Raw genomic sequence first — 24,700 nt, forward strand, 5'->3', positions numbered from 1 at the left:
TCCCAAGATGCTTTGACCCATGTAGAAGTATGTGGTTATATTCAGAGGTCAAGATTCTAAGCTGCATGGGAGGATTTCCTCATGATGGTTTCAACAATATTTCAGCAAAACACATGTTTTGGATATATTGAGCCTAAAAAGGCGCTAATTTAAAATCAGAATGATGTTGGGTAGAAGTAGGTCTCCAATTATCTTCATTTTATCCAAAATGGCTACCATTTATTGAAGCTTTATTCTCAAATTGAAAATGCCAAGGTATTTGTGTGCCATTCCAGATCACATGGGGCGAATAAATCATAGTAAAAAATATATAATGTTTGAGCAGCGTACTGTGATCCTTTGTCATAGCTTTGGAAAAAAAACCCCCAACTCCTTAACAAGCTTTATTTTGATGCTTGTGAAGCAGAGTCTCGAGTTCTCATTTTAACCTCAGGACTCACATGCGCTCAAATCAAACAGTGGGTCTGGCATCATGCTCAAGCTGTTTTGTGTCAGTGAGTTATGCAGGCTATTTGCCCGTGTGTACATCTGCTTGTGTATAATTAAACACCATTTCCCACTTAGAGATGTCTCAAGGGCCACAATAGCCTCCACAAACATGCAAACACACAAATTCACAGTCTTGTGTGCACTGACATGTGCCTGACACTATCTACACCAAGACCACTGTCAACCTAATTTTGTAATGATACGGGCATTATCCAGTGTAATCTTGCAGTAAATTAATTACAACCCACAATCCCTCATTCCTCCTCTGTACTCCCCCAGGAGCTGACCACATTTGCACTTTCATTCACCAGGCTGGATGTCGGTGACAAACATGAGCATGGAAAACAGCCTGAATGTTAAGACTCTGTCGGGCTACTGAACATTTAAACTGTTATGTGAAACGTTTTGCTCTATTGTGGCATAGACTCCGTCTTGACTGGTCATACTGTATAATAGGAATGTCTGTAAAGAATACAGAATAAGAGAGTCACAGGGAAAACCTCCAACCATGTAACCTTGCTGAGGAAAAACCTGATCAAATATTCAGTTTTCTGTTCGTTTGCATAAAATCTGCCAAAGGTGCGAATGCATTACCGTGTTGCGTCCTATTGCCAAGGTCAGCGTAGGTTTCAAAGTAGCCCACAACTTTCTGAAAATTAATTCACCCTCATAAATAACAATTAATGGCAGGCAAGTTTGACTTTGCTGTAATTAGTTCTAGATGATGCCCTTAGAAAATATGGAGGCTGTTGTTTAAACATGACATTGGAAATCTTATTAAAGCTTAAGGGTGAAAGTGGTTTTTAATTGATGTAAATGTAATCATTGTCAGTTTGTGTCCTCATCAAAAATTTGTATGGTGTTTGAGGGAACGAAAGCCATCATTGTCCTTCACTTTTCAAAGGACCAACTTTGAATTAGGCTGAAAATGTTATTTTCTGTCTCCTTTTGTTCACAGAAAGGACAGAATAATTCTGTTACGTTCCCCCAGATTTGTCTCAGTGCTGTGCTGATGGTTTTGTATTTGTTGGTGCTTTAAGTGATCAGTTCTGAAATGGCAGAAAGCCTACAGTAATGATTTCGTTACTCAGCTTCAGGCCATTGTAATGGCTGTCTGCCTGCACCAGACTGACAGAAAGCCCTCCTCCTCTGAGTCGACCAAGTAATCCAAGATTAAAATGTATATACACCCATTATCACGAAAGAGCGAGAGAATAGGCCAGGCACCCTGAGCGCTGAGCATACACACAGTCACACACACGGGGAGACAAGGTCACAGCACTGGGCTGGCAGAATGTGCTCAACGTATGCAGGTACACACCCCAGCAGATAGAATACACAGGAAAATTAATGCGCACGCACATTCTCTCTCAGAGATAAGCTGTGGCAGCACGTCGTCAGGGGAATTTGGCCATCCATATCATCAAAAAAAGAAGGCTCCATTAAATTTTAAGCCCCTCAAGAGCTGCAGCTTATAGACTATGACATTATATTTGTAATTTCTGGTATTTATTTGCAGCTATCTCAGGGAAAGCAATCCAAAAACACATTCCCTGTAACTTTTCAAGCATTTGAATAACCGACGCTATTGCAAAAGAAAGATAACGTGAGCCGAGCTTTAACTACCTACATGGCACTCTCACTTTAGAGAGCTGCATACTTTGCATACAAGAGCTGTCTGACAGTCTGGCTAAAAGGATCTCCAGAAATAATTGACAGAGGGAACAGAGCCAGACGGGCTTTGACAGGGAAAAAAGAAACCTGGAAAAAAAGTTTACCCTGGATATCACATTGTTAGTCAGGAACACATTATAAGAGAGTACGCTGTGATCTCTTTGACTTCAGTTTCTCTCGCTGATGAAAAGTTTCGCACATCAGACCAGTCAGTAGTTTCATGAGGGACCTTGGAGTGATGAGGTGTTAATTCTCTGAAGTCCTCTTCACAGTGAGCAACCCTGATCCTGTTGCTGGAGGAGAGCCTTTGTCCTCAAAAAAAAAAAAATCAAAATGAAGCAGTTGGAAGGAATTAAATGAGTAACAAGAGAGCGGATGTTTCGAAACAGTTTTATTCTGACCAAGTGGCACATAGCTGTCCGGACACAGCCCTGGTGTTCTGCTGAGCCTGTACAGTTCCAGACACTTTTTTGCAGATGTGGTTAATTACGTACTGCTTTGGACAATTAGTAAATGAGTCTGACAGTAACCTCCATGCATTAATCACAGTAAATTACACAGAGGAAGGCGCAGCACAGAGGTTCAATTAACCTCTTAGCCCTTGTCTGAATGTGGTGGATGGGGCTGGTTATTCAGCGAAGGCCGTAACACTCTCTCAGGTCACCAGGGAGAGTGAGGCACCCGGTGCCACAGAATACTTGTCAGAGACGCACAGTCAGTGCGCTGCCTCCACTCCCACCCCTCCCTCCCTCTCTCCCTAGCACTGTCCTCACCAGGCCCAGTCCCCACCCTTGGGAATCATTGAGCTGTCTGGAAATCAAGGCGACCTTTGTGTCTTGCGGTTTTCTCACAGCTGCGGAGGCATTTATTTCCAAAGGAGTTGTGCCAGAATCCCCCTATTTATTTTGTTTAATTTAGCTGATGGTTGAAGCTGACCTTGCGATAACCACCAACACAACCCGACAACTCTCCGGAGAAATCAGAAGCCAGAGTTGGGGACTCACAAAGCCAATCCAGACTGATCTATGGTATCTTTAACTTGTGGTGTTCGAAAATTTGAAAGCCTTTGCTGTCATTGGTTTGGCTGGTGGAGTGTGTCTCAATAGCAAAGGTTTCAAATTATTCAGTGGATTCGTAAACATAGAAAAAGCCACAGAATACATGCTCCATTCAGTAAGCCAATTTGGCCGGAGACATGGCCTTTCAATCGGTTTATGTCTTGTTTGGATCCCTGATGGGTGCGTGGCTATGAGAGAAGATGAGTGACATTATTCCTTAATAACTATCACCTCGTTGCCCTTTAGAGCAAGGCACAGATTGCAGTGGACTAGCAAGCTCTAGGGCTTAGGTAGATGTGGATGCTTGCCTTCCCCAGCTGCTCTCCTCACTGATGACTTTTAAATCAGTGTTTACAAAGTCAGTCTGCATGGTTAACATCTACCTTTTATAACGGATATCACAAGGTTTTACCCTGAATAATACTGTGTGTATTGATATACTGCTCTCTTGTTTTTTTGCAATTTGTCAGGGGAGGAATACAAGTGCTGGGCGTCAGACCAGAGATGTAACTGGAGGATATCAAATTAGCACTTTGTATTTCTACACCCCCGTTCAGCATTTTTTGCATGTAATATTTTTAGTAGTTGTTGGACTTACAACCTGCTCTGTGCAAATGCAGAACTGTTGAGACAGACAAAGAGAGAGACATACTTTCCTTCCTCCTTCTCTGCCATGAGAAACAGACAACAGATACAGACAAATGAAGAGCCAGGGACAGAGGAGGCACACAGACAGATAAATGAGGAGGAAATACTCTCGGCTGCTGTTGAGTAAGTTCCCAGAGACAAACCGGCACAGTGCTGCCTCTGTCCTGCCTCGTCCAGCCTGGTTTGTACTTGTGGGTTGATGCTGATGTTTCAGGATTGATTTGTCTGCATTCAGCAGTGAGGCACCCGGTGCAAACAATGAAACAGGCATGCGGCCCTAACACGCTGCCTTCTTGTTTCCGACTGCCCAGTGCCCCTGTGAGAACCGGTGGTCACATGACCTGGCGAGTCATTTGCGAGTGGTGGTGGTGGTGGTGGTGGGGGGCTCTGGGGGCCGCTCTCCTGCGCCCACAGTTCTCTCACACACACACATACATACACATGCTAAACCACTTTGCGCTAATGCCTTACTGTTGTGCCAACACACATACAAGTCTACTCAGGCACACACACATCAACTCAATACACAGACACATTCACTAAAGCTACATACACACTCACTCATGCATACACCTATAAGTATAAACACGTATACACACTCCACCCATAACTCCAAGTGCACACTTACATGCGTGGCCACCCACATGCACAACAGGCATGTCCGACAATAAAACACAACCTCGGGCTTGCAGATGCCTAAAAGAACACGACCCTTTGTCATCCATACTGGGACCTTTTCCTCTAGGGGAGGAGCGCTATTCAAGGTTGAAACATGATTTTAGCCTTTAAACCTCTCCCCCAAAACATTCAGGGGCCTCACACAGACACTCGCACACACACGTTAAGCCTTACTTCCCCTTCTTTAATCTTCCTTATGCCTTTCTGTTTTCCAAGCTGCACAAAAAAAAAAAAAAAATGTAATAAGTCACGTAATCCTATACGGTCTTTATTTTTCCAAGAACAAGAGAAAAACTACCTCTTCACTACCCAAGTTTTTTATCAGTTCATTCCAATGGTTTCCTTGATGGTTCCTTGGAAGAGAAGCTGACAGAATTATTTGACTTGATAAAACTCTTGACAAAAAGAAACTTAGCACTGAAATATTTTTAAAGTTACGCTTTGTGTTTTCTTTGCATTGTGGCCCACAAAGACATGAAAGTACTTGATTGACCGACTTGTTAAAAGTGCACCTGGCAATTTCACAGGTCCATGGTCCTCCAAAAATTTCAACTTCAGTCCACAGATATCATGTAACATGATGTCATAGTGCAATACTTTAGCCAGCCCAGCCAGTCTGTGATCGCTTTTACCAAATGACCGCTCACTCATCGCTGTTAAGAAGAACACAAGTTTTTTTTGTAATTTTGTATAAGCATAACACAACAGGAAAGACAAATTTTTGTTTTCTCAGTTATGGCTTGCGGTGCTTTTTTGGTGTTACATCTTCATTTTATGATCTGAGCTGATGAGAGTTAAATAAAAAAATAAAAAAAATAAAAGAAAACCAAGTACAGCTTTTTAATGACTATTTTCTGCAGCGCACAACTAGCAACTACCCCCCACCACTCTTGTTGCCGCTCGGCTGGAATTCCTCGCGGATCACTGCCCGCGCCCTCTTTATTCCCATTCTGTGCCTCCTCCGACACCTGGCCATTGCCCCCCCCCCCCCCCCCCCCAGTCCTCTCTGCCCTCTCTCTGCTCTCCCCTCTAGTCCCTCATTAATCGGTCCTGATATTGATGGGAGCTGAATGGTGGCAAATGACTGCCTGTGAAGTCCCTTCATGCACCCGCTTCTCACCCTGCCTGCAACCACATACAGACTTGATTAGCATGCCAACCGTTCACCACGCCAGTGAATCAGTCCCTCTGTGCTTCAGCTGGCTCAACCCTTCACTCTATCTAACTTTATCTATCATTTTTTTTCCCCCTTCTCCGTTCCCATGTCTGCACTCGTTCTTTAGGTTCTCAGGACTCTCCTGGCAGCGTTATTGTTTCACTTTTGTGCATGTCTTCAGTGTTCCTCTCTGCCACCTGTTGATGCCTTTCTATCAGGCGGCTTTGTAAGATCTCGTTAAAAAAAAGTTTTCGGAGTGAAAAGGCACGGGTGCGCACACACATCCTGTCTCCTGCTCTTTCATGCACAAATGGCATTTAAAACTCAAGTTCCACAAAGTAACTGTCTCTTCAGAGCCAAAGTATCAGACATAATGGCTGAGTTTAAACGATAATATTTCTGTTCCTTGATGAAGCAACACGATACTCAGAATCGGTTCAGACACAATCCTTTCATTATTAAGTTTCCATTGAATGGAATCCTGGAGTTTAGAAAGTTATTTTATAAAACCCTTGAAGCTGAATATCACACCATTATACACACCATATACCTGCGACATTCACTACATACATGAACATATATTGCTTAGCGTGTAGGCACTGACAGCCTCTAAAGATCTTTGCTTTCAAAGGCCTTAGAAACACCCTTCCACATATTTCATTTTGAAGCATAGCTGTTTTACTTGTGTGACACCATTTGATTTTCTTCACTCTCCCTTTTATCTGTCAAGGTTATGGAAAAAGATAGGCCTTACAGAAATCCCCTCTGTAATGTGTGGTTGTTTCCTAAGAATGAGATTGCCTTTGAGTGGAACCGTTATGGCGTGACTTTATTGGCTAAACAGATGAAGTAAGACGCTTTCAGATACCATTTGCTGCTGGTAACCAAGAGCAAAGCAAGTTCGTCAGATGAGGTTTAATAAACCGTTTAATGCTTGAGGAAAAGATTACAGTCAGTTTGCAGATATTTTTTGTGTGTGTTTTGAACTGCAGAATTAGATTTGATTTTAATTTTAACACTACAGCCAAAGCAAAACCAGGTGGGACAACTTCTGATTTAGCTTTTGCTGTTGACTGCAGTGTAACCCAGATGGAACTGTTTAGAAAAGAAATCAAACTTTTCTGCGGCGTTGCAGAGCCCTGAATACATGGATGGTGAGACAGCATCGTCTGCGACTGTCCAGCTCGAAATGCTTATCTCCTTTCTGATAACCAGCTTCCTTTATAACTCCCTCCCTGCTCCAACAGGACAGCGTTATCTTGACTAGGGGGAATGGAGTCATCCCTTGCTGTTAATGACATGCTCCCCGTCGCACCTCAGAAACCCCACTGACCAGTTGCCATAGCAGCAAGCAGCTGCTCTTGGACAAGGCTTTTGCCTCTCGACTTTGAGCCACGGCAGGAAAATCGCTCAAACAGACAAATATTCCTCTCCCTCCTCCCTCTCCTTGGCAGCACTATCTGCAGCTATTACTCTCCACTAGCTCTGTTTGGACGTCTTCCCCCTGTGCTCACCTGTCAGAGACGGCCCTTGGTGCTGAAATATGCCTTTTGTCTTTTCCCTGCTGGAATGAAACCATAAAGTCACTCGCAGACAGAAGTTTGCCATTCCTTTTACGACTGCTCGCTCAAAAGCAATCTGTCTTTGATCTGTGTCACGAGTAAACACAGTGATAGGAGTTAAACCCAAGGTCGGACAGATGCTGAAAACACTTATGCGTTTTAGCTGTTCAGGAGATAAGGGAAACAAAGTGCTCTGTCAGGCTAAGTGGCTGTAATGGCTACAAAACAAACAGACCGAGGGCTCGCTGCTTTAGAGCATAGAAGGACTTCACATTCCACAGAGGACCACAAAACATCTCTGGACTTAACTTGAGCCAGACACTGTTTGTTTACCTTGCAGGTTGTAATGCAAACATTTATCTGACTTTATGGAAGAAAGGCTAAGTCTGGTCTACACCTTCCTGTTCCCAGCATAATGCCACATGACAGATAGACTAAGGCAACTCTGTCTCTTACTGCACAGGACAGCGTCCTAATAGGGGAAATCCATATTTTTCCATATTTTTGGCACATTCTGACATTTGTTTTGTAAGATTACATTTTGATTTCAAGACCAAACAGGATGAGCCAAGAATTCCCTCAGTTCTCATTGTTCTCCTCATTCACTTCCCTATTCTATTACTGTTTCTTTGTCCATGTTGACCTTATATTAAGACGAAGCACTGAAGAACTATTGAGAAACACACAGAACCTCACTGCTAGTTGTGAAGATCAAAACTTTTTTGATTGCTGCTTCTGACCCCAAACAAGTCTGTATTTCCCCCCTAGGGTTTGCGTCTACGTGACATATTGTCAAAGACACAGAGTACAGTTTGGCTGCGGAGTGTCCTATCCATAAAATGTTGATGAGTCTGCTTGTAAAGACGTTATGATTTTGTTAAACAAGTACTCAAGTTAATTATTCTAATTTAAAACGATTCATAAAATTTATCATTGTGTTCTTGTTCGCTCAGTAATTAACTTGTCGTCACTTTTATACAATGCAAAATGACCTCATTTTGTTTGTGGAGGCTTCGAATTTTTTTAAAAAATACACTTTGAACCGTTTGATTGGCCCTGATTTGAGATGAAAGGTACACTCTGTAACGTTGTGAGGACAGACACAAGTCATGGAAATGAATCTGGTGTTTTTTTTTTTTTTTTGAAGGCAGTGCTGTCCTGCTTTGCTTAAGTCTCTTGTTTCTTTTCTTTCCTTTTTGCTTTTTCTCTTCCTACTCTCATTTGGGTTCTGTCTTCCACTTATTCTCAGTTGACCACCATGAAACCATTAGCACGATGTTTGTGCTCCACTGGTATCCAATATCTCCCAGTGTATGTTAGTTTGACTAACAGAGGGTCCTTAAGGTGCCTTAATGGTTGGCCAACACAATTTCCATTGTGCCTTGCAGTCGGTGATTAAGAGGATGTTGATTGCAGGGGCTTTAGGGGTGCCTGTACTGTAAGTGATATTTGGGTTATTCTGGGGCCTGTTGTTGCTCTGTGTCTGTGTGATTGGATGCAGTATTGGTCCCAGCAGTGCAGCAGCCAGGCAGGCATATGGCCAAGGTACTGCCTTCCACTGCCTCCCATTCGCTGCTTTATAGACCTCCGGGGGGTCGTGACCCCACCATAATTCTTCCAAAGCCAAAGGGAGGGGAACTGGCTCACAGGCCTGGAATCCACCAATGTGCCTTACCTCCCGTGTGATCACCCCCCCCCCCCCCCTCCCCCGCCTTGTTCTGCCGTGAAATGTGTGGTCCCCATCAGGAGAGGCAGGGTGGGGACGGACAGTGGTGGTGATAGTTAAACAGTCACGGCTGTTAGGAGGTACACTTGCATCCTCCTCGGGTCAGAGAGTACAGGGGACGAGAGCTGAAAATGGGTCGTCTTGTTGATGTAATGAAGCGATGTCAGGGGGGTGGCAGGAAGGAAACGTACGAGCTGGAGCTGAGATGGGTTGAAGGAGGTGAGGGGAGGTGGGGAGTAGGAAAGAGGGATGCAGGAGAGAAGGAAGAAAAAGGAGCAAGGAGAGGCAGGATGGGGAGAGAAGAGATGAGGAGATAAATTAGGAAAAGAGGAGTCCAGACACGGTGTCTATAGCGTATTGCTAAGTGAGAATAAATCATTACTTCCCTTACCATTCCTACATGACTGCAGGCATTGTAAAACACACATAAAGATACCCATTAATACACATTATTACACCCTTACATCTAGCCTCCCTCTCTTCAGATGATAATACCGCATCATCCGTAACGACACTGTTTTACTGCAAGTTGCTCAACCGCACAGTATCTTCCCTTTTCTGCGCCTACCTCATCGCTTTTTAATGCGCATGCATAATTTAAGGCCTCTTGTCTTAAGTATTATTCTGCCTCTAATATCAAGCGATAGAAAAGTGAGAAAATATGTTGGCTGAGTACACCACGGCATTGATTAACTAGCAGGAGGTCTGGGAGGTGGATGGACTGGTATGTGTGAGAGTGTGTGTGTGCGTGTGTGTACTTGTACATCTATCTTTGTGAGGACCAAAAAAAAAAAAGAATAGACCTTACGGAGTGAGGACATTTTGGTTGGTCCTCACAACTTTAAAGGGCTGTTTGAGGGTTAAGACTTGGTTGTAGCGTTCAGGTTAGAATTGGGTTTTGATTAGGGTTAGACATTCAGTTCAAATGGTTAGTGTCCTCACAAAGATATAAGTACAAGTGTGTGTGTGTGTGTGTTGTGTTTGTGTTTGTGTGTGTTGAGTGGGGAGAGGAAGGTCAGGTGCTGTGATATCTGCCCAGGCAGAGAAACAATTCTGATCCAATGACTTTCTTGGCAGACAGGCTGTATCGAATGGCAAGAGATCAGCTCCCCTAGTTTGACCCTGTGATACTCTTGCACGTCAATAACACTGTTCAGACTCCTCTGCATGACAAATCGGCAGTAAGTGTCACACCTGGAAACGGAGGAAAAATATAGTCATTAGGGGAGGAAAGAAAGTTGCTCATAGGCAACGATAGTTGAATGACTAATTTGAACTCTTGTAATTTATGTCTTTGTTCCAAGGAATCTTTTTTTTGTGGAGGCGTTGCCAATCAAATGTATTGCCAATTTAATTTAACAGTATGCACTCCAGGGTTGTTTTTCTTTGCTCATAGGATGACAGTGATGGTGAAATCCTGCAAGAGATGAGTGCAGCTGGTGCCAGTTCCTACTGCAGATGTGCTCGGACACGTGAAATTCTTTATAGTGACGTGCCAGCTTTTTTGTTTTCTTTTATTTTTATCTTGGTTATGATTTTTCTGTGTATTTCAGAAAACATAGATATAATCTCCACAAAGATATAGGTTAGAGCAAGAAAAGAAATGCTTCTAATCTTCCTCTGTCTGTGGCGTTGACAGAACTGGTGCACCACCCACAACAACTTGTTTCTTGTTCTTTATTATGCAGACATTTATTCTAAGGACCCAAATAGAGTCACCAGTAAACACCATATTGTATTTATTATTTAATTTCTAAGAAAAAACTCTTGTGACTGTGACAGTTATGGTAATTTATCAGTATCTTGTAAAAAACTAAGTAAACTTCAAGGTAATACCAGGTAAACACAATGTCGCACAGTTTACAAGACTTCATAATGGCCTACCAGTACACAGAAGTTTGTATGAATAGGGATGTGTTATAGCATGTGGCTATGTGAAAGAGTGTCTGTGTATATGGACTAAGGTCAACAAGCAATTGGTCTTTGTTCCTTCAGTAGCATACAGCGCATGGGCCATGAAAGGAGAGGGCCGAGCAACCCGATGTATTACAGAAGCTAATTAAAAGTTTTTCTATGTTTCCTGACTGCATCAGTGAAGTTTTATAACAGATTGATTTCCTGAAAGCTGATTATTTCAGAACAACATTTCAAGTACGGCAAGGGTTCCTTGTTTGCGTGTGTGATTGCTTGTAATCATAACTTAGCCTGAGACAAATACACACAGTTTTGCGGCAAGGAGCGACTGCTCATTTATTTTGATTTCATGAAACATTCACAGCTCCAGATGAGTCACATTTATCATTAAACACAGGGAAGTCTAAGGATCTTTTTACTCTCTCCCCTAGTACTTGACCCAGAAACCAAACCCGAGGAAAAAAAAAAAAACGAAAACATGGCGTGTAAGGCATTTTTGAGACAGATTTGTTTGATATATGATGACATGCAAAACTAATTTGTCAAGCTCATGCCGCGGTCTTCAGTTGTCATTTGCAGCAGCAGGGTGTTGTTAAATCTTTAAACAGCGCTGATGTGTCTCAAATAGAGCAACTGAAATTCAAGCTTTAAAGGGCTTAATTCAGCTGAATGTATACGTCTGGTTCAAATAGAGTAGCTGAAAGTTGAGATTTGACGGACCTGAATGCAGCTAAATTTGTAAGACAGCTCCACTATGTGAATTACAAACACCTTAAAAGGTGTTGTCTCGATGTGATGAACAAAAAAAGGACATAAGTGATATTATAGTTTTATATTAATTATCATTATTTTTATTTTAAGAGGTTGTGGCCTGTCTTTTATTTGATATTTTTTTCCACTTTGTGAATATTCTTGGTCCAGCTGACAGCGACAGTACAACTATGTTTGAGTTCCTTTCCTTTTGAATGTTTCTCCATTATAGTCCAGCTTGTGCAGTTTACTGGATCACTGATTTGTCAGGACGTGCTGTTCTTCACAGATGTCTTTTTGAAGGCTGCCTGTTACCATCCACATTGTTGTTTCAATAAAAAGTTTCAATCACCATTTGCCAGATCCTTCATTTACCGAAAAAAAAAAAATCAGTGTATATTTGCAGTATTCTAGCATATTTGTGGTTGTGAATATCTCTAGTTAAAATATTTCTGATTTTACTTGGAAAATACTGAAACCACAGTGACAAATATACTTGATAGCATGATAGGGTTACATTTCTTTGCTAGTAAGAGGTCTCAGATTCAAAATACATGTAAATGTCGAGCTTGTCTAAAACCATAAACTACACATGGCCATGTCCTGGGCGCGCACAGTTTTAGGACTTGCTGTGATTAGGGAACAGGTAGGGATTTACTCTCTGACTGATGGACATTTTATTCATTGATGTTTTTTAGTCTCTGACCTAAATGCAGCTCTGCCAGGAGGCAGCACTGCCCGCAGGTCAACCCTATCACCAAACTTCAGATGATAAGGAGCCAGAGCCTCTGCACAGGAATTTACAGCAGGTTTTAAAGGATATTTCAGAGGATGAAAGGGTCTTTAAAAGGATGTAGAATAGGTCATAAAATGGATTTGTTTATCAGACTTTAACGACTTTCCTTGGCACGCATAATGTGGGAGGATGTAGTTTGACTAGATATCAAATAGAGGGTGAATCCTTTTATCAGCCAAACAAGGACAGGCCGTCACAATAAAAAAAGAGGTACCTTTCTTTCACACAGGTTTTCAAAGACACTAATGTGTGCACACATATGTTTACACACAGTTCCTTTTCAAACCAAAGTCAAACTCTTGGGGCGCTGAAAAAGCAGCAAGGCAGCACCTATCACTCTCCGCTCCACAGCACTTTTTTTTTTTTTTTGGTGCATGCATCAGCTCCCTCACGCTTTTCGGTTGGTGTCACCCACCTCCTCTGCTAACCCACAATTTGCCAGAGCTGCCAATCAAAACTGTTGGCATGGAGATAGCTGCTCCCTTGATTACCACAGACATCATCTCATGTAGGACAAATTAGGAGGGGAAATGGGTCCCTTTGCTCCCACACTTCCAGTTGAGTATATTTTAAGCTGGGGGGAACATCTTGTCTTTTGGACTAATACAAGCATATCATGGTCACACTGCTCCTACAGGGCCCCTAGCTCTGTCATTACCAGGCCTAATCAAGGACCAGGGAGAGAAAGAGACCAAGAAAATGAAAAAGATAGAAGAGAGAGAGGGAGTGAAATCCCTCACGTGAAAACCAGGGACCACACATCCGTGAAATAAAGGATTCCTTCATGCTCTTACATGAGCTGTGTACATTTTTTAATCATCCACTTTTAGCTAATGGCTTGTAGGCAATGCGTGGGAGGGTTGTGATGATTATTTCCATCAAGTCAATTAGTAGTGGTATCTGAAAAGCTGTCACTTTGATGAGAAGTGATTTGTACATTCCTGTTTAACTTTGCTGCAGGTATTTCCACCACACTCGTAGATGAACACTGGCAGTGCTCATGCGGCACTTAAAATGATTGGATGGATAGATGAATGTCACTTGTACGGCCTCTTTTTTGAATCATATGCATGTTCTCATCAGCTGCTGCTTATAAAAATGTGGGACCCACTTTTACAGAATTTTCCACTGCAAAATTTAAAATGTACTGATCTGTTAAACAGGTCTCAGTGGGTTGTCAGGGATTTGGGAAATATGGAAAGTGTACTTATAAATCCTCTAGCCTGTGTTATTAGCCAGGTTTCTTCCACACAGCTTATGATTGGCCAGGTGGCTGTTCCCGCTTGCAATTTATTGCTTAGATTGATGTCTCGCTGCCATGAAATATGGTGTCACTCAGAACTAACTACATTTTAATGGTGAAACTACACTAATGATACACCTACAGGTGTCACTAATAGCAAAAACACATCTTGATGCATGGAAAGAAAAGCTACACTTTGAGATGATTGGCATGACAGTGGGGTGTTGTAATTTGGGGTGAGATAAGACAGTGACAGTTACTGAAAAAATAATATGTTGAATAGTGGATTGTTGAATAAATAAATGTTCTTGCTGGATTGTGGGCTAAATTGTCTCGTTTTACAGAGCATTTAGTTATTGTATTAGCAGAGCTTTAGTTGTGTTTTGCATCTATAGATTTTAGGGATTTATAGGCCCAGATAAAAGACACGACCTGGCTTTTCTGAAACCGGATTTTGAAAAAGGACTTTTTGAAAATGGAGAAATAATTACAGGCTGGTCCAACTGGGAAAGATTACCCGTGATGCTGTTACACCAGGGAGAGTATAGTCCTCCTCTTAACTAAAGACTAATAGGGATGACTCACTCTGAGTGAGACATGTTGTAAACGGACATAAAGAGACTGGTTAGCCTAGCAACATAAAGGCCATAAAAAAGCCACAATGCGGCACTTTCTGTCGGAAGATATGCTGCACCAGCTTCCTCCCCATACAAAAAGAATATCTGCTGTTGTGAATATACTGTGTAAATGTCTATTCTTAGAATAGAAGACAACAGGCTTGTTGATGCAGCAGCCCATACAGTATGTGGTTATTGAATGTTTTGGACAACAAATGAGATTACACTGTATTGCATCATCAGAAATATAAAATAAATCCCTGAGATGCGTAGTTAAAGGCACACAGTCCAAATTTTCTATCGTATGTCAAATAATTTCTGCTTCTCTTAAAGTTGTTTTTGGCTATTGCCCCTTGCCCTTGCTGACAAGTTAAGTTACACTGACTGATAACACAACTCGGCTGTGTAGGGATTACTGTCGTACATCCTGCTTGAGGCCCCTGGGAACGCCATGCTGTATCATTCTGTCAACAGTTAGTGCTCTGAAAGTGCTCTACTTTCTGTACGTTCGTGTTTGTGTGTGTGGTACCATATTTCACACTGCAGCGTCTTCTGCCAAAATCAACCACCCAGCTTCCTCCCTCATCTTTCCTTGCCTTGGAAAACACACCACTCTGCAGCCTTGATGAGGTGGGGTTGAACTTTGATCCCCACCCCATCGTTCCCAGAAGCACCTATATCATCATCCCAAATCCAGACCTGTCTTTTCAGGACCCAACAACGCAACCTCCACACCGCATAAATCTCCCTGACAAGTGAGTGATGTCTCACCAATGACACACCGGGTTTTGCCTTGGATACCCAGGGCTGCGTGCCAGTCTGCCCTTGAGTCGTGAATACAAGGGGGGGAAAAAAGCTGTGTTTCTGGGGTTTGGGCCAGTGCCACATGGTCCACAAAGCCCCCGTTTCATTGTAAAAGTGGGATTAAGAATTCATTTAACACACAGGGATATGCTGTTATGTGACAGTGGTGGGAGCTCTGCTGTACCTTAATGGGCCCAGCTTGTGCTGACAGATAAGTTGAGCTGGGTTGCTCTGGACCAGGGGCTCCATCCACTTTTTACCTCTAAATGAAACAGACTGTTATTCTTTCCAACAGGCCATACAGTAGCCCTGTCCATCATTAAAGCTATGAATCATGTCTCTGCACTTGCACTGGCTCCCTCAGGGGTATATCATTGCCTTGCCCCTTAATCTGGGCAGATTTCCGTGCGGGGTCCACCATATACGGTTCTGTTTTTAGCACAATGAACAGCTTGCTCGTGTTACTGTGCAACTGCAGTGCATACCACAATCTTCCCACATTTGCCATCAAATACTCTGGTTTCAGGTGTTTAGTGAAATGCAAGTAAATTCACATGCAGCCTTCATCGGTGGTTAAAACGGAACTAAACACAACATGGCAGGCTTTTATGGGCAGAATATTTAGCTGTTTTCTAGCCCCTTTGGCTGACATTATCACAGCAATGGAAAGCACCATATGTGGTTTATGTCAATGTTAAATTGAATGTTGAGGGATTTGTTCCATAGAGAGGACAGGCTGCAGTTCTGCTGGCGAGAAAGATAAAAAGAAGTCATGCCTGCAAGCTGCTTCACGCTGTTTTGGAGGTCAATTGCTTCTTCAAAATACCCTCATTAAACTGCAGGCCCTAAATATAGGCTACTTTGTTAGGAAATTGGTATATTTTCTTTGATTTTGGTTTGAACTACCATGTCAGAGTCATTTATATGCAGGGCTTCTCCTCAACAGTGATGCAATAAGTTGCAAAGCAATTTGTCAAATCGGCTTCTTCACGCTGAGAAAAGCAGAGCCAAGGAGAAATATCTCAAGTCAACCATTTAACAATATAATTACACATGAGCACACATCTGCATGTATGTACTTGTGATAGATAGATGAGAAATGTAAATTTGTTGGGAAAGCTGCACGTGTTGTGTTCTCTGCCTGGGGAAAAGGTGCATGAGTTGGAAGGTGTAGTTTAGTTGAAGGATTACTCATGGCAGCAGAGAAAGTTTCCATCCATCATTCAGACCGCAGAAATCTGTCTGTTCGCTCTGACTAACTGGCCATCCATCTGTCAAACCCTGATTTCCTTGCCCTTTGGACAAAGCATGAATGGTCAGTCACCATTGTAAACCAACTGGAAATGCTGAGAAACAGGCCGGCAGAAAGAAGAAAAAAAAAAAAAACCCCGAGAGAAAACAATGCCTGGTGCAGACATAGTAAACGGATGAATACATTTTTCGCAAAGTGAATGATGTGAAATGCAGCATGCACAGCATATTAATATTGTACCCTCAAAATCCTCTGTTGCTCTCATTTATTAATGCTGGAACGCAGTGTCTCCTTTGCAATTTTGAGTCTGAAGTCTTTCTGTTTGCATGGATAAAATGTATATTTTCTTACTCGTTGTGGTTGTTTGAGCTGAAATGTCTTTTCTGTGAACAGCACTTCTCTGTATCCCTCATTGAAAATGCTGTTGCTTTCTTTAGAAAGCTGAGATGCAGCATTGACCCCTCTTAGAGAAGAGGAGTGTTGTTGTAGTACCACAGCCCCCCTCCTCTCCCCCCCGCCTGTCACTTCAGACAGCCTCTCACTGGAGAGCTCTCTCTCAGATCAGCACTAAACTCTCTCCTTAGTCTCAGGAAGTGTTGGAGGAAGCACTCTCAGCCTAGCAGGCTTTTCTTAGACTCCTCTGTCTCATTGCATATTCATAGCCCCCTCCACAGTCAAGGGTATCAAGTTTAAAAAAAAAAAAAAGACATCCAGGCTTTAATTATTTACTATCATATTGTTAATACTCTCTGTAATTATTGAAAAATATATGAAGGTTTGCACATTAATGTTTTATACTTAAAAACATTTTTCTGTCCGTGCAGTCAGCCAGGTATTGCTGCTGACTTTGACTGCCGTCGTAGAGGTCATTTTCCCATGAGCTCAGTTAAACAGTTATAACACTTTTATGCATCACTCTCCATTGCCACACAAATAATGCAAAGACGCTTTACCACTGTAAGCGGGAAAGTGAGAGGCTACAATCTGTCATCATGTCTCAGATCATTAGATGTGTCCTCCTCAACATCACATTCTGATGTTTTGAAAATTCACTACACTACAAACATGATTGCACAGCATCAGACATTGTACTATATACTGAGTAAAGTTAGATTAACCATGGAAAGTCATTGTTTTAAGCATTTAATGGGGTATACTAAAAAAAATACCAGAATTAGTTACAAATGATTGTCTCTCTGAGAGAAGACACTAATCAACTGAGCTGCAGTAACACGGTTATCAGCACAGCTCATAAAATATAAAAATGTGGGGAAATGCAAATAAGTTAAAAATAAATAAGTTGCTGACTATGTATTTCTGTGTAAGTAAAAAAGATAAACGGTGCTTTCTGAAATATGAAAGCAAATTTTATTTATTTATTTTATTTTATTTTATATTAAATACTGAAAAGTCCTAACAGTCCTAAGACAAAGCCAATCAATTTCACATGCGCTTGAAGTTGCAAAAGCTGAACAAAGAGAAGGAAATGTTCTTCGGGCTCTTTTAGGCAGAGCGAGGAGTAAAGTTACTGTAAAAGCCTTTATTTAGTTGGGTATAATGGTTTCAAATTAATACACCTTGATTACTTCACCTTAATTGATATAGTTAACAGACTGATTACACCTGGTGTTCTACATTAACTGCTGGTGTATTGTCTAAAGTCTAAAGTACCAGGTGTAATGAATCTGTTTTTGCCATTTCCACCCTGATGGAGTTCCTGTGAGGTCCAAACCCTGTAAGTCATTACTCGACCTATTAAAGAGTTGTAATATAACTTTTCTCCTTCCTCTGCCTAAGAGTGCCTGAAGACTGTTTGCTTTCCTGTACTTTTTTTTTTTTTTGTGATTATTACTCTGCTGACAGTCCTCTCAGGTCTGCACCTCTTTTCTCACATAGTGTTGATGGAGACAACCCTTAAACGTAGTAGACGGTCGCAGTGGGACAGCTTGTCTGTGCTCTCAAACCCCTTTCTCAGAGGACATCACCACCAGTCCCATGAGCGACAAAATTCAAATGGTCACATTGTAAACAAGTGTCCACAAGAAAAAACAAAAATAAGTGATTCCTGTGGTTGCATTCAGAGGAGAACCTCTGCGCCCTGTCCCCCGCCTGATTAAGAGCCAGTGGGTCTTGCTGAGCAGCCACGCTCTGCCGCGGCTGGGGGTTCAGACTGAGAGCGAGGCAGTGGCTGACAGTGGTGAGCTATGTGCTGCTCTGCTCCACAGGAGGTAATGAATCGGTGTGGCTGCCAGGACTGAAGTGTAGACAGCAGGAGGAAGAAAAGTGATCAGTCTTTCAGGGTGAGGTATGACTTGTCCAGCCCGTGGGCCACTGATAGCAGGAGAGAGACAGAACATAAAAGAGAGGGAAAAGGGAGAAGGAAGAGAAAGAGGTGAGATGGAGCAGGACAGTAGAGACAATGAAGGGACAGTTATTGAGAGAAAGGATACAAGTCGTGGGTAGAAACAGAGGAAATGTGTGGCTACAGACAGAAAAAGAGAAAGAGGAGGATGGGGGAAGTGGGTGGGGAGTCACCCAGTCTGTGTTAGCATTCCTGGGGAAATTCGCTCCCTGTTCCCCCACAACACTCCCTAAACCACCACAGAGGGGGTTCATTATTCTCACTTTACTCCTCCACTAATTATCGTTATCATTATGGGGGATAATTACCATTTCACTGCCTAACACCCATGTACGCCGCTCGGCTCTGAGTCATACACAAGGTTATCAATAGCTGCTCAATTGCAGTCTCATCTGCCTAATTATACGATTTGGGCTTTGTGATAACTGAATAGGATGTGAAATCTAGTATTATGCCTTGTGAGTACGGGTGAGACGCAGAAAGTCAGCAGAAGGCCTTGAAATAAACTGATGCGTGTGGAGCCTGTTAATTAAAAGCCGTGGCTTTCGCTGGAATATAAACCAGAGGAAATCCAGGGTTATGAAACAACTGGAAGTCTCTAAAATATCCTGCAGGCTGGTACAGAGCTGAGTGCGCGGTGAGCGTTAAACAAAATCCAGCGAGATGTAACTTCAGATCCTCTGTCTTTGATTTCCTCCACTCATTACCTGTAGTAAGAACATTTACATACTTCTGATTTCAGGGGCTCTGTTTTATTTCTTCAATAGGATCTACTTTCAATTAACCCATGCTATTAGCACCAATTCAAGCAGCTCATATGACAATATTAATGAAGAGCCAGTGCAGAATGCAGTCATTCGCCAGACCTGTATTACAGTCGCTGGCTGTGACTTATGCTAAGCTTAGTAGCCGTGTTTGTCGAGTGGGTTTCTAAATCCCTCTGTGGCATTTTGGGGTTGCAGCTGACGCCTCGAACCTGATGAATGCTCTCTCCATCTGCTGCAGCTCAACACTGGAGCACAGGACTGACACAGGCCTAATCAGCAGGAGAAATTCATTAGACCGGGCCTCTGTTCCATACAGAGAGTGGCATTGAACTGAGAGGATGTCACGTACGGAAAAGAGGGCACGAGGGCATGGGTACAGAGGGTACAGAAGAAAGAGGGAAAGAAGGTGACACTGAGTGGTTCAGTAAGCGTATGACAGACAGTTGGGTCAAGCTGGTGGACTGTGTGCCGCTGAGCGCCTCATGACAGACAAGAGACACATTCTCTTTGACCCCAATTACCAGAGGTGTTTTCTGTCTGCGGCACAAAGGGTGGCCCCTTCTCTGTTCTGTGGAGATTTGCTTTTCCAGCCTGTTGTTTTCCCCCACAGAGTTATATGGATGATGGCATACTTCTGCTGACCGGGATGTGTCTGACCTGTTGTGAAACTGTTAGCAATCGAACTAGCAATCTGTCTGTGCCTTATCACATGCATTGTATCAGTGCGGGTCTCTATAGCAGGCCTGCAGCTGATGATAATTTTCATCATTGATAATTCTGTCAGTTACTTTTTTTTATGATCTAGGTTAATTTAAAAACTAGTGAAGAATGTTATGAATGTTCCCAAACCCAAGATAACCAGTTAATCAACTTATTCACTGTGATGAAATTTTGAGTTTGAGTTTTGAAGTGTTGTAAAAAAAAAAATTTCTGTTAGTTTATTAGTCAATTTCTATTGGTAGTAATAGAAGTTACTGCTCAAGCCTGTTGTCAGGAGATGATCTGACCACCTTCTTTCTTTAATTATCTCCACAGAGACGCTCATGGACTCCACCACAGCCACGGCGGAGCTGGGTTGGACAGTCTACCCCGTGTCAGGGTCGAGTGACAACAGCGTAAGTAACAGGCTCAAGTTTCAGTATGCTCTGCCTCTGGTAATAAAGGTTTAATTAAATTATTATTTAAGTAAAAACATAATTCCAACCAATTTTAGGGCATTCTCATTGTGACAAAGGTAAGGTGTGAGGTGGCCCTCTTCTTTGTTAAAAGTGCAGCTAATGTGTTAACTTGCTCCGTCCCCTTTAATAACTTTATTTCTGTTGGTAGCCATTGTTTTGGTTTCTCACTCTAAGGTCAAAGATCAATTAATGAGCCCTCCTGCCCCCCACAGTGAGCTAAATCTTTTCCTCCAAAATCCGGGGGAAAAAAAGTCCAACTGCATAGTTAGAGAGAAATAATTTTAAATTTGAATTCAACAAAGCAACATTTGGCCTATAAACTCCACATTTGGAGATGTTTGAAGAAGAAAACCTCCACCACATTTTTGTAGTTCCACAAAGACTCATTCGTTTCTACTACCTTTGAAAAGTCACCAGCCCCACTTTCTTTTGAGTTATCCCTCCATGAATGATCCAGGTTTTTTAGCCTCATCTGAACTTTGTGATTCATGACAAGCGCTTTATGAATGAACAATCACACTTTAAGCTAAATATGTGTGTTCCCATGCCAGGCTTGAAGCTTTGTTTTATATGGGCCCTGTTGGTGTTTGATGCACAGTATTTCCACATGGTTTGCCAGGGCATTGGTTCCTCCTAGCCACATACAAGCCAGGCCCACTTAAAGCCAGCCAAAACCAGAGTCTCCTTCACTTCTTTCCCCACCACAGGATTTAGACTTCTTAGAATGGGTCCAAAAGAGAGAAAAAATGTTGTAGACTTATTTGCTGGTGCATTTCAAAAAACCACCGCCGATTTTATTCAATTATTTATGCTTCTGTGGTTTGTATTAAAGATGGTTTGAATTATACTCTATCATGCTGTGTCTTTTTGCACTAAAAAAAAAAGAGCAAAAAATGGCTGCATAGAGAGAGCTGGCCTCCAACAGTTCCATGATACAACTTCAAAGTTGTTCAGCAATAATTTAGGACAACTTCATCTCTCCCAACCTGAGGGCACGTTGTCTCCTTCCTGCTAATTCCTACAATCAATACTAAAGCACAAAGACGCCTGGTTTCCTTTTCTGTCTCCAGCTCTGGATCCAATTTTCACAGGGCGAGCTTACGCACACACATACCGACTCCAAAGACAGTTTACATCACATCTTCCTTTCATCTTTGCAAAATGTTAGATTCAGCAAAACATTCACGCAACCCATATTTCATAATCAGGCTTAATACTAAGTGGAAAGTTAAGACATACAAGTTGAATGCGTAAAGAAAAAAGAAATGGACACGGTTGCAAACTATTTTGTGATGTAAGAATGGCCACACTGGCCAAAGTGAGGTGAAATTAGGGCCTTAACATCAAACTAAAGACCTCTAAGCTCTGCTGGAGTCATCTCTGTTCCAGTAAATGTGGTGTACTGCCTGATTCTGAGGTAGTTTTCTCTTCCAAATCAAATATCTTCACGTTCAGTCTTTCTGAAAGGCTTATCTATGACGACTTTTGAATGCGTGCACTTATTTTCTGCTTCTGACTTCAGATAGTTCCGTGCTCCTTTCTGAAAACCTCCACATGCAGCTTCGATATATATCCCTCTCTTGGAGTGCAATGAAATGCGAACAAGTCCCTAAGCCCCTGGGTTTAGTCAGGTATAGGTTGGCCTTATCAGCGTGGGCACTGACGTTTTATGATGATATGGCTGAGCTTGTCGAAAGCACAGTCCACTGGAAAGTGAAGAGTGAGAGCGATGAAGATAGCTTGTCCCTTAAGGCCCAGGGCAACAGGTGTGGAAACAGAGCTCGCTGTCCCGCTCAGTATAACAGCAAGAGGTGCTTTACAGAAGCTATTGTCTTACACACATATATGCATGGCTTCATGGGCTTAGGCGGTGGATCAGTAACATCCAGCAGAGCGCCGCACCAGCAGTTGGCTTTCACTACTCTGTATGGCTTCATGAAATATATCCTAACTTGACATGTGATACTTGGCGACACAATGGAAACGCAAACAAGTAACAGTATGATATTAAGTCAGAAATGTTATGGCAGTTGGTGCTATTCTACTCTTTTATTTTACGGGATATTTGAATAACGTCTATCAAATTATTAGTATAAGAACTTCCTTCAAATACAGCTATAAAATCAACTTCCTCCGGGAGGTTTTCGAAAGTGATTTGTGTGTAAAACAATATTACACCTCAGCTTGTGTAAATCAAATTTTATAACCTTCTCTGTGTATAGCGAGGCAGTTCTTCCTTTTAATTATGTAAAGTGACAGCCAAACCTATGTTGTCCCTGAGCCAGACAAGCAAGACATCTTCATAATTCTTCATAGCACTGCCAACAACATTCAGAACTAGTGCAGTATTTACTAAACCAGAGTTTATCCCAGAGCAGTTTAGGAAGTTTACTGTCTTCTCACAAATCTTAGACTCTGGCAATAAAACACACGTATCATATGCCTCACTCCACCCACACATGCAAACTGGTGCAGTTATTATAGTTGGACTGTCATGTAGACATATGTCTGAGAGGCAACTTTGTGAAACCCCAAGAGACGCACAGCATACGATATAATGATGTTGATACGTATAATTAACTGGGACAGTTTAACAACGACTTTACATTTTGGATTTACATTTACTGACCCGCAGAATACACTGAGAAAGAGCTGCTTGTTGTTTTATACTGCAAAGACACTTGTGTGGCTCCTTTTAACATTAGTCTGTGTAAACTTACTCAGATATCTTGACCAGTTGAGAATCTGCTATGTGACACGGAGCTGATGTGCAGCTGGCTAGCAGAGCAGGGTTAAGTGGTCAATGTTTTCTTCTCAAGTGGAGCTGAGAGACATGTGAACATCAGGTCAGACCTCCTGACCCGCTCACTGCTACGCTGAAGTGACAACAGCAGCCATTTAGAAATAGACCTCTGGCTGCAGGGAGCACTCTACTGAGCTACTGTGGAAGGAAAACTGAGGTCTTCTGCACAGGCGGAGAACATAATGAGGTGGTGTGTGTGGGTTAGGTTATCATTATGGATGTGTCATAATGTGCTGTACCGGGATATATCTAGTGTCACTCGGGGACACACCACAGCTGAGTTTTGCAGGAAGGCCCGTGCATGTTGCAAAATGTTTGTGAAACAAATCAGTTCCTTGTGATTTATCGGAGATACCTCATATTGTATTAAGATTCCTTTGAAATAAGATTGAGGTTGTTTACATATAATTGTGGGCATCTGTGGCAGACCCACACGGCATGCTTTTTGTCCACATAGCCTTTCTTTTTCTTTACGAGCAATTTGCTGAACTTATTTCACTATATTGGACTCACTGGGATTTAAAGTGACCACTAATTTTCTGTGATTCACAATTAAAGTCTGTGAAATTATGCTTTAGGAATTTTGCAAAGAAATATGCAAACATAATCCACATTTAACGTTGTGGAATGGGGCTAAAAGATGGAATTGTTCTTCGAGTTTCACATGTTGTGCATTAGTAGTGGACAGTGGTAATTGGAGTTGACTGCAGCAGACAGTTCTACTTAAGTCTGTGTGTGTGTATGAGTCTCTCCTCTCTGTGAAGCCCGGTCTCCTGCAGGATTTGGCTCCCATGGCCTCTCTCGTGGTAATTGAATGCAGAGAGTGGGTGTCATTTGTCCTCTGTCCCTCTGGGGAAGGCACTCCTGCTCTGACAGATTTCCCACAACTGCAAATGGGGCGACTGTGCCCCGGGAGTTTTCCGCCGGGTCTCTCTCCTTGCTTTTGTGTGAATAATTTATTTACTTCTGTCAGTGATAGAGCGGTCATATGTAATGTGGCTGTGGATCGTGAAGCTAGTTCAGCTTAATTCAAACACTGTAACGACAAGACGTGAGAAATACACAGTTCGTGCTGTGTCAAAACAGAGAAACCTTTAAATCTTTGAGTGTTCTGACAGTGCGTTCACACTGCGACTTGACTGATGTGTCGCTTTATTCTGACCAGCTGTAGGCCATAGAAAAGGCTGTTTCCTACTGTAGCTGTCTTGTGCAGCTATATCTTT

The 24,700-nt window shown here is 42.3% G+C and overlaps 1 protein-coding gene across 2 annotated transcripts in view; it reads left to right on the forward strand.

The window, feature by feature from the left end:
• The window catches only part of ephb2b (eph receptor B2b), a 115,756-nt gene that overhangs the window by 24,861 nt on the left and 66,195 nt on the right, over positions 1–24,700 (forward strand). For both annotated transcript variants that reach the window (XM_041033462.1, XM_041033464.1), the window contains exon 2: positions 20,532–20,611. In XM_041033462.1, the coding sequence (XP_040889396.1) occupies positions 20,532–20,611 (80 nt within the window). The remainder of the gene's footprint in view (positions 1–20,531; positions 20,612–24,700) is intronic.

The sequence above is a fragment of the Toxotes jaculatrix genome, chromosome 3 (genome assembly GCF_017976425.1).
Source record: "Toxotes jaculatrix isolate fToxJac2 chromosome 3, fToxJac2.pri, whole genome shotgun sequence".
Classification (NCBI taxonomy): Eukaryota; Metazoa; Chordata; class Actinopteri; family Toxotidae; genus Toxotes; species Toxotes jaculatrix.